Raw genomic sequence first — 16197 nt, forward strand, 5'->3', positions numbered from 1 at the left:
CCTTTGACCAAAACCTTCATTATTGATCTTCAAAAACTAGCAATTTTTCAAGTTGATTCATAACTCATCCTTATCTTTACGGAAACGTTGTTGGCTAACTACTAAACGTATAAAAGTATTACTTACATTCTTTTGAATTTGAATTACAAACTCATTCAACGTACTAGTCGGTAACCCTTCAAATCTTAACACGCTATTGGATTGCAAACTCACTCAACATGGTCTTTGAGTTAACATAACTACATAGTTTTGAATGGTTACAAATCAAACCTTAGATGCCTAATAACCTCATATTAGTCTTTATGTATGGAGTAAGGTCGGGATTTCAAGGAACTTCCAGATTTTGAGTTTCTAAGAGCTTATGAGATAAACCCAAAAATGATTGAGATTAGGTTTTACAAGGGAATAATATACATACAAGATTTGGGCACCACTCCTGTCCATCGATTTCATTGAGTTGGAAAAGAGAGTGCCTAAAACCCTAATTTGTAGCCGCTATAATCAGTTGAACGAATCTGGTTTCAACAAGCTTGGATCCTTGACATTTTCGTATTGTTGGCCAGCACTAACTATAGTCAGGTCGCTTTGTGTGTTGATAACATTAGAGAGACTTTGAATATTTAATTGTTCACTTCATTAACAAGTTTAAAATCTCTAAAATATTAGGTTTCTTGAAACACCATATGATTTGTTTTCGGTTTCTTGATTAGTAGCAATTGGACCTTGAAACACCATCGTTGTATGTGCAAGTCTTCCACTGTTAAAGTAATTATAAAATGGATATACAAGTCCCCACATCTGTTAATTATAATGCGTATAATCCTGACACTATGCAAGTCGTATCTAAATGTGTAACAAAGTTGTTTAATGTGTGACCCTTTAGAATCATGTATAGATCCATTAGTATGATACACTTGAGATTTAATACTCTTCATGCGTTTGTGTTTTTCTAACTCATTTTTCACATTTATGCTACAGTTAGGTGACTATGTATCATTAAAGAGTATATCTTGAATCCAAGTGATTGTAGAAATTTGACATTTTTATGCGCACCATGCTAACCTGATTAAATGTAATTCACACACAAGAAGAATAATGAGTAATGACATCTTAAATAGTTTGATTCATGTTGATAAAGTTGTTTGTAAAACATTTTAGTATATAGACGAACCATTCCAAAAACATGAGTCTTTAAACCCTTAGACCATCCCTGGAGGAGGTAACAAAGCCTCTACACAGTGTCACGTCACTGTTATGTGGACACTAGGGACAACAAAGCCTTCCCAATGTTGTCTCTCTATGGTTTGTCTCTTAAGAGATGATCTGACTGGTAAAGTTTTATTACCTATATATGCATCAAGGACTTTATAATATTTGGATTCCCTTCACACAATGTCGCAAATGCATGTTATGTACTTCAAAAAAAAATTTTAAGGCACGACTATTATGATTATTGTAAACCTTTTGCAAAACAATGTTAGCGTGCTGCCTTTCTGATATTCCTGTTAAAAACTTTTGAAGTACGTTTATGTACTTATTTTTTATTGTGCATTCCTTCTGATTTCAAGGGGTGTTTGGGATTTTATTTTACCTTTTTATAACTTTTCAATAAGTTAGTAAGTCACAAAAATGTAACTTATGAAATTTTTCCTCTCACAGTATAAGCAAACCCAAACACCCCCTCAGTTGTGAAAAATCGGTGTTAAACAATGCGTAGTTGATACACAAATTCTTGTAAGGCAAAAGAAAATGCACTTCCGAAAATTTATTGACCATTGCAGGGCCCTTCTGTATTGAGGTTAGACTTTCATATAGTACACTGCACTGTAGTTGAAGATGATTCTTCTCTTTGTTCATTAGTTTTATTCAGTCATGTGATTCATTCTCTAAGAGTAAGACAGTCACAGTATGACATGCGAGAATATCACATAACCATATGTGAATTTGCATATTAATTTGTAAGATATCATTTTAGCTAATTAAGAATACAACTGTGTGAAGCCAAAATACACATAAAACCATTATTTGAAATAAAAAATGATATCCAAGAGAATTCAAAACATCAAGAACAAGTTGCAGGCCAAACATCATGCATCAAAATCCTTCCATTTCCCTTTGCCAGAGACTGACAATTGGGACTTGTCCACAACTAAACTATAATAACAAAAGCATCTACTCACCAACTTCTTCCTCCACTTCATCCTCATAGTATTCCCCCTCTTCATCAGCAGTTGCATCCTGGTACTGCTGGTACTCGGACACCAAATCATTCATGTTGCTTTCCGCCTCTGTAAACTCCATCTCGTCCATCCCTTCACCCGTGTACCAATGCAAGAAAGCCTTCCTTCTAAACATAGCTGTAAACTGCTCACTCACACGCCTAAACATCTCCTGAATGGAAGTTGAATTCCCAATAAACGTCGACGCCATTTTCAGACCTGTCGGCGGGATGTCACAAACAGTTGACTTCACATTGTTTGGAATCCATTCAACAAAGTAAGACGAGTTCTTGTTCTGAACATTCATCATCTGCTCGTCCACCTCCTTGGTGCTCATCTTCCCTCTGAACATTGCAGATGCAGTCAGGTATCGACCGTGTCTTGGATCAGCAGCACACATCATGTTCTTGGCATCCCACATTTGTTGGGTCAGTTCGGGAACTGTCAGGGCTCGGTACTGCTGCGAGCCACGCGATGTCAGCGGAGCAAATCCCACCATGAAGAAATGAAGCCGAGGGAACGGAATTAAGTTCACGGCTAGCTTTCTTAAATCAGAGTTGAGCTGACCCGGGAACCGAAGGCAGCAGGTGACACCAGACATTGTTGCAGATATCAAGTGGTTCAGATCTCCAACTGTTCAACACATAGTCAAATCAATCAATGATTTAAATGCAAATTGTTAAAAAGAACCATGAAATTTGGGTAAAACAATCTTACAGCTTGGAGTGGTGAGCTTGAGAGTCCTGAAGCAAATATCATACAGAGCTTCATTATCAAGAACCATGCACTCGTCCGCGTTTTCGACCAGTTGATGAACCGACAATGTGGCATTGTAAGGCTCAACAACCGTATCAGACACTTTCGGCGACGGGAAAACAGAGAAAGTCAACATGGTTCGATCCGGGTACTCTTCCCTGATCTTCGAAATCAGAAGAGTACCCATTCCGGATCCCGTTCCTCCTCCTAAAGAATGACAAACCTGAAACCCTGCATGTACAAAAAACAAATTAAAAACCAAAACCCTAACTGATACAACTTACAAACATCACCATATGTCCAAACTTCTAATTAAAGCAGCGCAAAACTAGATCCTTAATTAAAATGCACAAATCCCTAAAGCAGACAAGTCGTTCGAAGAAATGTCTAAAAAAAATTTCAAAAATTTAATCAAAACCAAAACCCCACAAAAACTACCATCATCAGCAAATGTGTCAAACTTATAACTAAAGCAACATAGATCTGCATCTATAATTAACATTTCCAAAACCCTAAAGCAGACAAGGTGTTCGACGATATGTCTAAAAGAAATTATAAAAATCAAATCAAAACCAAAACCTACACATATTACAATCATATCACCAGATGTGTCAAACCTAAAGCAAAAGCAACACAGGTCTATACCAATAATTAAAATTAAAATTTCCAAAACCCTAATACACACAAGGTGTTTGACGAAATGTCTAAAAGAAATACCTTGAAGACAATCACAATTCTCAGCCTCCTTCCTGACAACATCAAGAACCGAATCAATCAATTCAGCACCTTCAGTATAATGACCCTTAGCCCAATTGTTTCCAGCACCCGATTGGCCGAAAACAAAGTTATCCGGTCGGAAGATCTGACCGTAAGGACCCGATCGGATACTGTCCATGGTACCAGGTTCAAGATCCATGAGCACAGCCCTTGGAACAAACCTCCCGCAACTAGCTTCATTGTAATACACATTGATCCTGTCCAATTGGAGATCAGAATCGCCGTGGTAGCGGCCGGTGGAATCGATGCCGTGTTCGGCGCAAACGACCTCCCAGAACTTAGCACCGATCTGGTTGCCGCATTGGCCGCCTTGGACATGAAGGATTTCACGCATGTTTGGTTGAGTGAATTGGGATTTGAATTGATGGAATTAGGGTTTGAAGTAAAGTGAGTTGTGGGGCGGAGGAGCGTTGATTGGTGTGGATTTATACAGGTGAAGAGGTAAGGGTACGATGGTAAATTGTTGGATGAAGTTAAAATTTTGAATTACAAAGCGGGGTTTTGAATTGTAACGGTCAACTTTATTGGTATTCGTGGGCCACTTAGAATTACCTACGTGGTTAAACTGTTTAACATAGAATCATGGGGTTTTTTTTTTATTTTTTTATAAAACTAAAAAATATGAATGTCATTTTACTTTTCATTTTACAGTGTTAAATCAACGTCAAATCATACTTCACCCAATTTTACCATCTTTCACAATATCATGGATATGGTTACCAATTCACCACTTTCCTTCATTCTCAAATAAAATAATAATATTTATATAACTAATTTAATTTAATAATACTAAAATTAAAACTTACATAAAAATAAAGTTGCATTCATCTGATGAATAGTTCGGTATTCTTCACGGTTTTGAACTTCATGAAACCGTTTAGTAACGGTTTTGTAAAAAGCGATTCGTTTTCGTGAGTTACCAAGAACCTACGCAAACTATGTATGTTTACGTTTTGTGAAGATTTAAAAAATTATTAATAAAGATAAAAATAAACTTACGGCATCCTCCGAAATGTCGATCCACGCCTTTGCCAATGCTTCTAGCTCCGCGGTAGTCCAATGTTGACTCAAGGCCGGGTCGGATCCTTCCGGTGCATCTTTTCGTTTAGATACTTTAGATGGTTGAGTGTCGGGGATCGGTTGATAATAGGGTATCGGTTGAGAGTCGGGAAACTCACTTGCATCGAGCATCATTGGCATACCAGGTGCAACTCGTCGCTGTTGCACCCATTGGAACTGTGGAACTCGATGCAAATAGGCGGCTCGAACCCACCCCTGTTGATAAACATCATTTCCGAATGGATGTTGTGAGTTGTTAGGATTCATAGTAGGCAATTTTATTTACAAATTATTTGAATTATAAGATTAGTTTGTTTAAATGAGCTTAAATTATCAAATCAAGCATGTAATGATTATATTTTCTATTTGTTGAAACTATCAAATCAAAAATATATCTTTGTTCAAATCGGTGAATTGGGCGGCAATATTTTCACATGTTTTCCACCGTTCACCCACACCGTTGGCACCGTAGCCACGTATTCCATTTCAACGGCAAAATGGTGAGTATGCCTGATAATCTAAGTGTTGATTAAAAACTATTTATCAAAATAGTGTTTTAACTAGGTTATTGACTCATGTGCTACACGGTTAGGAACAAAAAAATTGTCAACTAAACTACATAAAATTTTGAGCAAGATATTTTTTGATATGTTAGTTGATGCCGAAACATGATTTATAATTGCAGGTATTATTCAAACTGAAACATGATATTGAAAAACATATACTTTAAAAAAAATGATCTTACATAGTTGAATATTTACAAACATAATTTCTAGTTTTAAAACATGGGTTAGTACTTAGTATCCTTTCAGAACTCCAAAAATTTTAAGAACTTTAAGAAACTTATAGTAACCAAACATTTTTTTATTTTTTTCGTATATTAACATTGTTTGAGACTAGTTTAACCATATTTTATATATAAATTTTTTATTACATATATAAATTACAAGTTTACATATGTGTAAAATTTATGCAATAGCAAATTTACATATATGTAAAAAATATTAGATATGTGTAAAAACTAATTTTCATAGTTGTAATCGTAACTGTATATATAAAAAGTAATAAAACTACACTCAAATAATATTAACATATAATAAATTTTATAAAAAACGTTAATTACTAAAAGCTCCTTCAAGTTCTTAATAATTTAAGAGTTCTGTAATGATATTCATTCTCTTTATAAGCTACTAAAATATTTTCTTATATTTGTTGTTTTGTATATTGAAGATCATTGATGGAGGAAATGAACTGATCGAATGGAAGAGACGACGATGGGGTTTGTTTGAGAGCGATTGAAAATAGCAGTTGCGAATATATTAAGTATATAAAGTATTAAAATCGATAAATCATTTTGGCATGCCTTGTAAATTGATCGTGATTTAGGTTTCCAAATGAGAGCGACGATTTTTTCAATTTATTGTTTGAATTATTATAATAGAAAGAAATTCTACAAATTGATGTTATATATTAAACTAGGATAGAGCCCGTGCGATACACGGGTGTTAAAAAATAAAATAAAAAATTTTAATTTAATAATATACATATGAACATATCTTATGGATTCATAAGTCATAAATAATTTACTAAAATATATAGATTAGTAAGAATAATTTGTATTTGCATTTTATAAGTAATAAAATAGAAGGTTATGAATTTATATCAATTAAGAAAAAGAGAAAGCTAACATCAATTAATCCTAGTTGAGTTGGTAAGGTGTAAACATTTTAAAAGTAAGGTATTGAGTTCAATTCCCACTAACAACATATTTTTCATTTTATTATTCATATTCATGAAGGAAAAAATTTAAAAATGAAAACTTGTACACTTGAAGCTGTGAAGAGTCTAATTGAATGACAAGTGAAAAAATTGTGTTGCTTTAATATATAGGTAGATGTTTATTAAATTGTTCAAAAACCATGATTAAAAAAGCATATTAAAATGTTATATACAATGATCAACAAAATTTTCTAACTTTTATCTTTAAAACCAACAATATAGTACAAACTAAAACCAAAGAACAAAAATCAAACCGAAACTAACAAATTAAAAAAACTAAAACCAAAATTCAAAGTAACCAAAACCGAAAGAAAGCCACTAAAATGAAACTGCAATAACTAGACCTAACCGAAACCAAAGCTTCCCTAAAAAAATAAACAAAGAAACATATCATAACTTGAGAGGATTAAAAGTTTATAAAAATGTTTATAAATCCTGATCAATAAAGTGTGTTAACTTGTATCTTTAAAAGGAGCAATATAATTGAATAAACACTAATCGACCCCGGGCAGATTACGGATAATCTGGGGGTTAAATAGATGTTTTCCACGAGGGGTTAGACCCGGCAAAGATGGTTCTTCTGATAACCTGCAAAACAGACACCGTGAGCTCGTCACTGAGAAGGGGGGTTCCTCCTTGTGACCACCCTCCGGCGTGAGAATCAGACTAGATTGCTCTTGAATATAAATGTATATTAAGAGATTGCTAGAGCAGATATCAGGTATATGATGTAAGATACAAGATAAGATGAGATGATCATACCATTTGGGGTATTTATAGCCGAAGGTAGGTTTCCAAGAGGGTATAGCCGGCTGAATAGTATTCCTGTTCTACCAACTGTGGCCTACGCATGTGCCATGCTAGCAGTTGGTGGGTAGGCATCGGCTGACAGTGACCAGGCCTGCTGTGTACTATTCCTTTTCCCCCAACTGTAGGCTATGCACGTGGTATGACAGGAGTTGGTGAGTAGGTAGCGGCTAATAGTGACATACAGTACAAGAGCATGCTGCTCGCCATACTGTTGTCAATGGGCTGTCGTATCTCTGGTCAGATCTTTTGCCCATACCTCGTCAGGTACAGTACCAAAGATCTTCCAGTATCGTACGGACTGGCTCATTTTGGCGGGAGTATTCCCCCTCCAGCCTTTGTGCGGGATTGTTCCCGGCTTTGCTCATTCCTTCAGGTGAATGCAAATTATTTGTGCGGGACCAATCCAAATTATTAAGAGCTAAGTGCCTTGTGCGTGTAGCCTTGCTGCGCGGGTGGCCTTCCCTGATGGCTTGTATCCGCAGCTGCGGGAACAGGCGGAGTACTTCACCATTGGGAGGCATTTCCTACGGGAACAGCTTGCGTACTGCGCGTAAGGACGTCACGTCTCTGAGCATGGTGGGTCATGCGGATCCAGTTGGTTTCTGCGCAGACGTCTCTCTTCAAGGTGAGTCCTGCGGGTCCAACTGGGCTCTGCGGGGACCTACCTCTTCAAGTCCCCCCAGTCAAATGTTCTTCTCATGAATGTTTAATAAAGTGAGGTGAACTTTTGGACTTAAGCAAAGGGTTTTGAAAAGGGGTTTTGTTTCAAGGTTTTCCATGGGGATTCTTCCCGCGGAAGTCCTTATGTCACTTGCAGAAATTCCTGACTTTCCTGCTTGATCTTTGGGTATGATGCGGGTAGGTCTGTAACCTCCTCGCAAGTCAGGAGCGTTGAGTCCCACTTGTGTGGATTTTCCATGAGGTTTTGGTAGTTTTGAACATAGTGATCAATTATGTTAAAACCACCAATTCCATCTTGGAGCTTCAAACAATGTAGTTCTCGACGTTCCCGCTATGCGGGGATGTTATTCCCGTTTCCGCAAGCATTGCCCAGAAGATCCTTCTTGGTTTCAATTCCCTGCGGAGCGCTAGGTATTGAAGGGTTTTGCCTTGACACTGTACCCGCACTCGTCTTACGGTTACTTTACTTCCAATGTATTCCTGGCGTCAATTCCCTGCGGGTGCTAAGTATGTGAAGGGTTTTGCCTTAACACTGTACCCGCACCCGTCTTATAGTTACTTGGTTGCCGAGGAATTCTTGGCTTCAATTCCCTGCAGGTGCTAAGTATGTGAAGGGTTTTGCCTTAACACTGTACCCGCACCTGTCTTACAGTTACTTGGTTGCCAAGGTAAGGGGTATTTTCCCGCTTTTGAATCTTTTTGAAATTTTGAAATTCAAAGAGTTGGTGAAAGGATAAGAACAGTCCAAACTACTGAAACGTCGTCCGGCGGTTTCTTCTGACAGTGTCAGGACGTGCTGGAAGTTATGGCGACGTGACAGTATATGGTCATTCCAGGCGCTTTTTCAGGCGCGTGGGCGCGAATTTTCGGGCGCGTGGCCGCGAAATTACTGGCACGCGTCCTTTCAACAGCTGTTGCCAGCTTGCTTTTTGCCACGTGTCATAGTTTCATTGCACCTGCGATTTCTCTCTCTTCCGCATTAAATTCATCGCATTAATTGCGATTAGTATATAAAGGGGGAGAGGGTCCTTTGTAATCCACACTTTCACTTTTCTCTTCATCTTTAAAACGATTTCCGGCGAATACTCACCTTTTCAGTCGAGCATTCTCTTGAAATCGTTCTCTTTTTCATACCTGCAAGATGTCTTCTCACGATCTTGAGGCTACAGCCCAGGAGGCTGGGGTGTACGCCGATGACAAGAGTACTGCTGGCGAGTGCAAGTGTGCTCTGCCTGTCGATCTATATCAGTACATCGTCAGAAAGTTCATGCTCGAGTCTCTCGAGCCTGAGTTTCCTGAACCTCATCAGACGGTGTATGATGCCCCCAGAGGCAAGATCGGGGTATATGCTGCATTCTTTGTCTATGGGAATCTTAGGTTCCCTTTGACAAAGTTTTTGTACCGTGTCCTGGAGAGGCACAGTGTACACCTGACCGAGGTGCACCCGATGGCGATCGCGAAGATTCGCCACTTCGAGTGGGTGTGCCGGATTCTGGGCGTTGAGCCCTTCGTCGACCGCCTGATGACCTTCTACTCTTGGAGGTGCATCCAGGGGTGGTATACCCTGATAACCCGGATCAAGGGTTTGAAAATTTGCGCAACCGAGAGCAGTCTTCGTTCATGGAAACGGGAGTTCTTTTTTGTCTCCGCTCGCGCCATCCCCCTTGCCATGAAGTTCAAGAATGGGCAAGCACTCCCCAGCCTTCACGCCTCCAATTACCAGGAGGCGAAATGGTTTTCAAAGATATCCCGAGTCCAATCTCCGGTTTACCGCTTTGCGGAGTCCGGGATGGTGATGCTCGGGATGAGCCGGGTGTGGAAGGATGCGGATGCGCAAAAGATCCCGATCGTCCTAGAATACGGTTTGAACTCTGTTCCTTACGGTATTCTCTGTTTACTTTGTTTATATAGGTTTGTCTTCTAACTGTTTTTCTTTTATTTCAGAGGGGAACGACTTGCAGTCGCTCCTGTATCCGCGGGAGGCTGATGGTCCCGCCCGGATGGGTACTCGTGCTCTAGATGAGAACGAGTTGCCCATCCTTGAACAGATGGCGGATCGGTTCGTGGAGGTCTACCCGCCAGGCCACGAGATCCTGAGCGCCAGGCGGCCAGGTAAGGCGTTATTCAACCCTCGACCCCTCAATGCTGAAACCTCTGCTGGAATTCCTCTAATCTTATGTTCTGATGAGGAATCCGCAGATGGTCCTCCGTTGGTGCGAAAGAAGAAGGCCGCCGGCGGGAAGGGGAAGGCGAAGGTGGCCTCCACTGCCGATCCGGTGCCTCGGTCTGACTCAGAGACCGAGAGCGAGGAGGTGGCGGGGAACCCCGGTGGTGATAAGACCACTGCTCCGGAGGCTGCGACTGTCACCTCCGGAGAGCCCAGGATGACGACGGTGAGCGGCGCAAAGAGGCCGGCTCCATCGGGTTCATCCCCGCCTGTCCGCACTTTTAGGCTCAAGAAAACCCGTAAGTACAAACTTTATTTTTAACTTCATAGTTTTCCATTTTTAATACTTATCTTCTTTGTGCAGGCGTGGATGCTACCGCATTCCAGGGTAGAGCGGGGAGGAGTACCTCCGGACCCATGACGGTAGGCTTGGTCAGCCTACCTGAGGCGACGACCCAGGCGGCTGCGCCTGCTTCCGCTGGTTCAGTTGCTCACTCCGTTGAGCCAACTGTTCCAGCTGTGATGACATCACCGCCGGCTGTCAGTGCCATATTTACCGCATATTTCACTGAGCCGGCGGTTACTTTTTCTGCGGACTCCACCGCGGCGACCACGGTTGTGAGTTCACCTACGGTGAGTTCACCTCCGTTGGTTTCTACTACCGCGGCGGCCTTCACCATGCCTCCTCCGTCATCGGCAACGACGGCCGATCCTTCAGGTATGCATGGGGCTTCTCGCCAACCTCTGCCTCCTTCCCATCTACCTGACCTCTTGGACGGATTTCCCTTGGGTTCAGGTGATGGGTTTGGCGGCTATCGGCCTGTTGTTGACCCTACAGATGCGTAGGGTTCTTTTGGCCTCTTTTTTTTATCATCTTTTCCTAACTGCTTTTTGTTTTTTGCAGTGTCGGATTCCAATGAAGTGTATGTTCCACGATGGAACATCCGCCGAGGAACAACCCTTCGCACACCTGTGGAGTGCGTGGAATGGGCTCGTCACGCAGCTCCCAGTGGTGCGTTGGGGGAAGCCATGGCTAGCTACCAGGAGGGTAGGCTAACCAATGAGCTTCGGGTTCTCCTGGCCCAGATGCAGCCGCGCGTCGAGCTGCTTTGTCGTGAAAACGACAAGTTAAAAGCAGCTCGTATTCAAGAAGTAGCTCAGGCACGGGCTGTCCGGGAGGAGAATAGGAGGCTCACCGCCGCTGCTGCGGAGAAGGAGAAGGCGTTCAAGGCCCTTGAAGTTGAAGTTCAGTCCCGTCTCGAGGCCCGTTCCAAGGCTGCCCAAGCTGTTAACGAACAGCTTCGGCTGGCCAAGGAAACTGCTAGGAACGCAACTGAAAGGGCCACCAAGGCTGAAGCTGTTGCTGAGCCTCTACGCCTCGAGAATGAGGAACTTAAAGCTAAATTAGGGGCGCTCCAACAGGCTCATGATGCCTTGGCGATGGAAGACGCGAAGAAGCTCCAAGAGATCCTGGACCAGAGGGGGGTGCTTGACCAGACTGAGCGGAAGCTAAAGGGCGTTGAAGAGGCTGCGGCTAAAGAAGTGTTGCTTGCCAACCTCAACCAAAGTGAAGCCGAACGCGCCCGTAACCAAGCTCAAGCTGCCCTCCAAGAAGCTCTGGTTGCCAAGGAATGGCTTCTTCGAGAAGCGTTGTCTCAGGTAAGCTTAACTTCATAATGTCTTTACGCTTATTTGTGAATAGAAAATGTTTTGATACTTGTATTTTTTCTTTTTTGTAGGTTGTGAATCGGGTCTTCACGGAGACGTCTTATGACGATGCTATGAGCGCAGCCCTCAACGCTTCTCATGAGGATGGGGAAAAGGCCGGCTTCCTGCTTGGTCTAGGGTTCGTTGAGAAAGGCATCCCGCCTTCCAACTTCCCTTTATTTGATGTGGATACTGAAGCTGTATACGACCAAGCAGTGAATCAGTATGCCGCCTTCCCGCATCCGGTGGTGGAGAAGGTAAACGAAGTTGCCGCTGCTGATGATGGGCTAGCTATCCTTAAAGCTTTCCTTGAACCGCCACACTCTACGGATGGTGCGGGTCCAAGTGGTAGTGGTCCTGAGGCTTGATCTTGAAGATCCCTTTCCACCATTATAGTAGATTTTTATTTTTGTATAGCTTCTTTTGTATGCGGGTATGTACCCAGCAATCTTTGTAATAATTGAATTTCGATGGAATAAAGATTATTTGCCGATCCTTTGCCTTGTTTATTTCACGCATATTCTGATTTAACTTAGCAATTTCTTTAGTACTTAGATAATTTAACTTTTCAACGTGGTAGATAATAAGTTAAAGTTTTGCGTCCTCTTTCATGATTGTGCGGATAAGACCGTCACTTGAACTTAGTAGGTTGGCTAAACTTTACCTATATTTGACCTGCGTGGAAGTTTTCCTTATCTTTTCCTTTGAAATTTTCTAAGTGTTTAGAATAAGTTAACCTTTGAACGTGGTAGATAATAGGTTGAAGTTTTGCTTCCTCGTTCCTGATTGTGCGGGTAAGACCGTCACTTGCACTTAGTAGGATGGCTAAACTTTACCTATATCTGGCCTGCGTGGAGGTTTTCCTCATCCTTTTGTTAGAAATTCTCAAAGTATTTTGAATAGGTTAACCGCTCGACGCGCGGTTGTCAATAGGTTCGGTTTCCTCTCATGATTTGTGCGGTTAGGACCGGCACTTTCATTTAGTGGGATGACCAAAGTTTACCTATGACTGACCTGCGTGAAGGTTTACCGTCTTTTGGGTTTATGCGGGTTTTGCCGCATTCCCCACGCAACGACTTTCCCCGTAATTATGCGGTGAAAACCGGCATCAATGTTGAATAAATTAACCGTTCGACGCGCGGTTGTTAATAGGTTAGTGTTCAGTTTCCTCTTATCATGATTCGTGCGGACAGACCGGCACTTTCATTTAGTGGGATGACTGAACTTTACCTTTAACTGACCTGCGTGAAGGTTTGCCGTTTTTTGGGTTATTGCGGGTTTTGCCGCCTTCCCCACGCAACGACTTTCTTTCACACTCATGTATGCGGTGAAGACCGGCATATCCGTGTGGAAAGTTCATAAGTATAAATGTAAGATCATCAGCATCAATGTTCTAAGAAGAATCATTTCCATTAGAAGTGGCTCTGGGCCTTTACAAATTTGGAATTGATCTACATGCAAACTGTGTAATTGAGCTCCCTTCCATGTTGTTAGGATAGGAGTGCCATCGAGCCAATATGCACCTGGTTCGGGATCTCGTTGTTTATGCAGTATGTAGTCTCCAACATTGAAGCTGCAATTTTATTCGTGTTTTCCCCAGCTGGGGTTCTACACGCATCAGCCTGCTCAGTGTTCATTGCGCCACGAGGTGCGCGAGCGTCCCATCTCTGACAAATGCTTCGACCATGTCCTTTACGTCTGTGCATTCTTCAGTGTTGTGGCCTTTTGTCCTGTGAAAGTCACAGTATTTGCTCCGATCAGCATTGTGACGATGTCGGATTATTGGAGCCTTTGGCCATGGGAGCTCCTCAGTGGCGAATATCTCGGTGACGCTTTTGGTGAGTGGTGTCCATCTGGAGTTCTGGTTCGACTGTACGTTATCCCTTCCGCCTAACCGATGTTGCAAGCCGGATGAGGTGTCAAAGTTTACCCTTATCTGCCAAATGCCTAGCTTCCTCTTATTGTTTAGTCGGGCGGTAAGGACGTTGTCTTCTCTTGTTTTCTGGGTGTAGAGGTTTGTGCTCTGGGGGAGATCTCTACCCAGTTGCTTCTCCGTTTCCGCAAAGCGTTTGGCTGCTGTCATGATGGCATCCCATGTGGATGGCATGCCATCTTTACCCGTTAAGGTGCGGATGAGCTCTGGGTCGTTTGCACCCTGGATGAAAGCAGCGCGAACAAGATCTTCGCTAATATTACCCAGACTTAGCTTCTTTGAGTTGAAGCGAGTGATGAAGTCTGGCAAAGATTCATCTTCCTCTCGAATGCATTTGAGGATTGTCCATTGCTCTTCGGTATACTTTATTTGTTGGCTGAAGTGTTGGCTAAATTTTTGCTGGAAGTCTGCCCAGTCGTAGATGTGGTGGACCGGTAGACGATCGAACCACGCTATAGCTGCCCCAACAAGCGTCATTTGGAACATGTAACACCACGTAGGTTCCGTCCAACTACTGACGGTTGCCCCCGCTATGAACCTGTTCAAATGATCGTCTGGATCGGATATACCATCGTAAGTGCCGATGTTGGACATCTGTTTGGCACTTTTCGGGACGATTGCTTCCGCAATGTCCCTTGCGAATTTGGACGTTCCCGCCTTTGCAGCAGCTGGTGTAAATGTTTTGGAGAAGTCACGTGGGTTTCCACCCGCGTTTCTTGGTTTGAAGGTTTCTCCAAAATGCCTTCTCGGTTGGGAGTCAGTTTCCTTACGCTTCCCTTTCGCCCTATGACGAGGGTTTGCGTCACTATCGGATTCCTCCGAATCATCGTCTAAGTATTCTTCGAATTCCTCAGGCTGTTGGAGTGAACGTAAGCGTTCATCCAACTCAGCTTGGAATTCTTTTTGACGTGCTTCCGCCCACGCTTTGACTTCATCGAGTGTTTGGCGGGGGAGCCTCGTTCTTTGTCTCCCTAACTGGGTATCGGTGAATCCCAGTGAGCGATTATTTACTGAACTTGCCCCAGCTTGGGTAACTGGGGTAGTGTTCGTAAAATTTACTGCACTTGCCCCGGCTTGGGTAACCGGGGTAGTGTTCGTAAAAACTGTGTAGTCGCCGGTATTCCCCCCAATAGCTGGGGTTGTGGTTACCGGAGTTTCTTTAACTATCTTTCCAGAAGTTTGAAAAAACTGAAAAGAAATGAAGTTCTAGCTTTTATGCACGGATGGCGCCAATGAAGAAACACTAATCGACCCCGGGCAGATTACGGATAATCTGGGGGTTAAATAGATGTTTCCCACGAGGGGTTAGACCCGGCAAAGATGGTTCTTCTGATAACCTGCAAAACAGACACCGTGAGCTCGTCACTGAGAAGGGGGGGTTCCTCCTTGTGACCACCCTCCGGCGTGAGAATCAGACTAGATTGCTCTTGAATATAAATGTATATTAAGAGATTGCTAGAGCAGATATCAGGTATATGATGTAAGATACAAGATAAGATGAGATGATCATACCATTTGGGGTATTCATAGCCGAATGTAGGTTTCCAAGAGGGTATAGCCGGCTGAATAGTATTCCTGTTCTACCAACTGTGGCCTACGCATGTGCCATGCTGGCAGTTGGTGGGTAGGCAGCGGCTGACAGTGACCAGGCCTGCTGTGTACTATTCCTTTTCCACCAACTGTAGGCTATGCACGTGGTATGACAGGAGTTGGTGAGTAGGTAGCGGCTAATAGTGACATACAGTACAAGAGCATGCTGCTCGCCATACTGTTGTCAATGGGCTGTCGTATCTCTGGTCAGATCTTTTGCCCATACCTCGTCAGGTACAGTACCAAAGATCTTCCAGTATCGTACGGACTGGCTCATTTTGGCGGGAGTATTCCCCCTCCCGCCTTTGTGCGGGATTGTTCCCGGCTTTGCTCATTCCTTCAGGTGACAACTGAATTATTAAGAGCTAAGTGCCTTGTGCGTGTAGCCTTGCTGCGCGGGTGGCATTCCCTGATGGCTTGTATCCGCAGCTGCGGGAACAGGCGGAGTACTTCACCATTGGGAGGCATTTCCTGCGGGAACAGCTTGCGTACTGCGCGTAAGGACGTCACGTCTCTGAGCATGGTGGGTCCTGCGGATCCAGTTGGTTTTTGCGCAGACGTCTCTCTTCAAGGTGAGTCCTGCGGGTCCAACTGGGCTCTGCTGGGACATACCTCTTCAAACCGAAACTAACAAATTAAAAAAAATAAAACCAAAATTCAAAGTAACCAAAACCGAAAGAAAGCCACTAAAATGAAACTGCAATAACTAGACCGAACCG

At 42.6% G+C, this 16197-nt stretch overlaps 1 protein-coding gene across 1 annotated transcript; it reads right to left on the minus strand.

Annotated features, from left to right (window-relative positions):
* Window positions 1–1936: 1936 nt before the first annotated feature.
* LOC143541499 (tubulin beta-1 chain-like) lies at window positions 1937–4086 on the minus strand. Its single transcript, XM_077034315.1, has 3 exons — window positions 3693–4086; window positions 2937–3206; window positions 1937–2852 (listed from the first exon to the last, which is right to left on the minus strand). Exons 1-3 carry the CDS (start codon window positions 4084–4086, stop codon window positions 2173–2175), a joined length of 1344 nt encoding a protein of 447 aa, XP_076890430.1. The 3' UTR covers window positions 1937–2172.
* Window positions 4087–16197: the final 12111 nt, after the last annotated feature.

This window comes from Bidens hawaiensis, unplaced genomic scaffold (genome assembly GCF_021521415.1).
Source record: "Bidens hawaiensis isolate Kalapana, Puna unplaced genomic scaffold, B.hawaiensis_p1.1 tig00012605_1, whole genome shotgun sequence".
In the NCBI taxonomy this organism is placed as follows: domain Eukaryota; kingdom Viridiplantae; phylum Streptophyta; class Magnoliopsida; order Asterales; family Asteraceae; genus Bidens; species Bidens hawaiensis.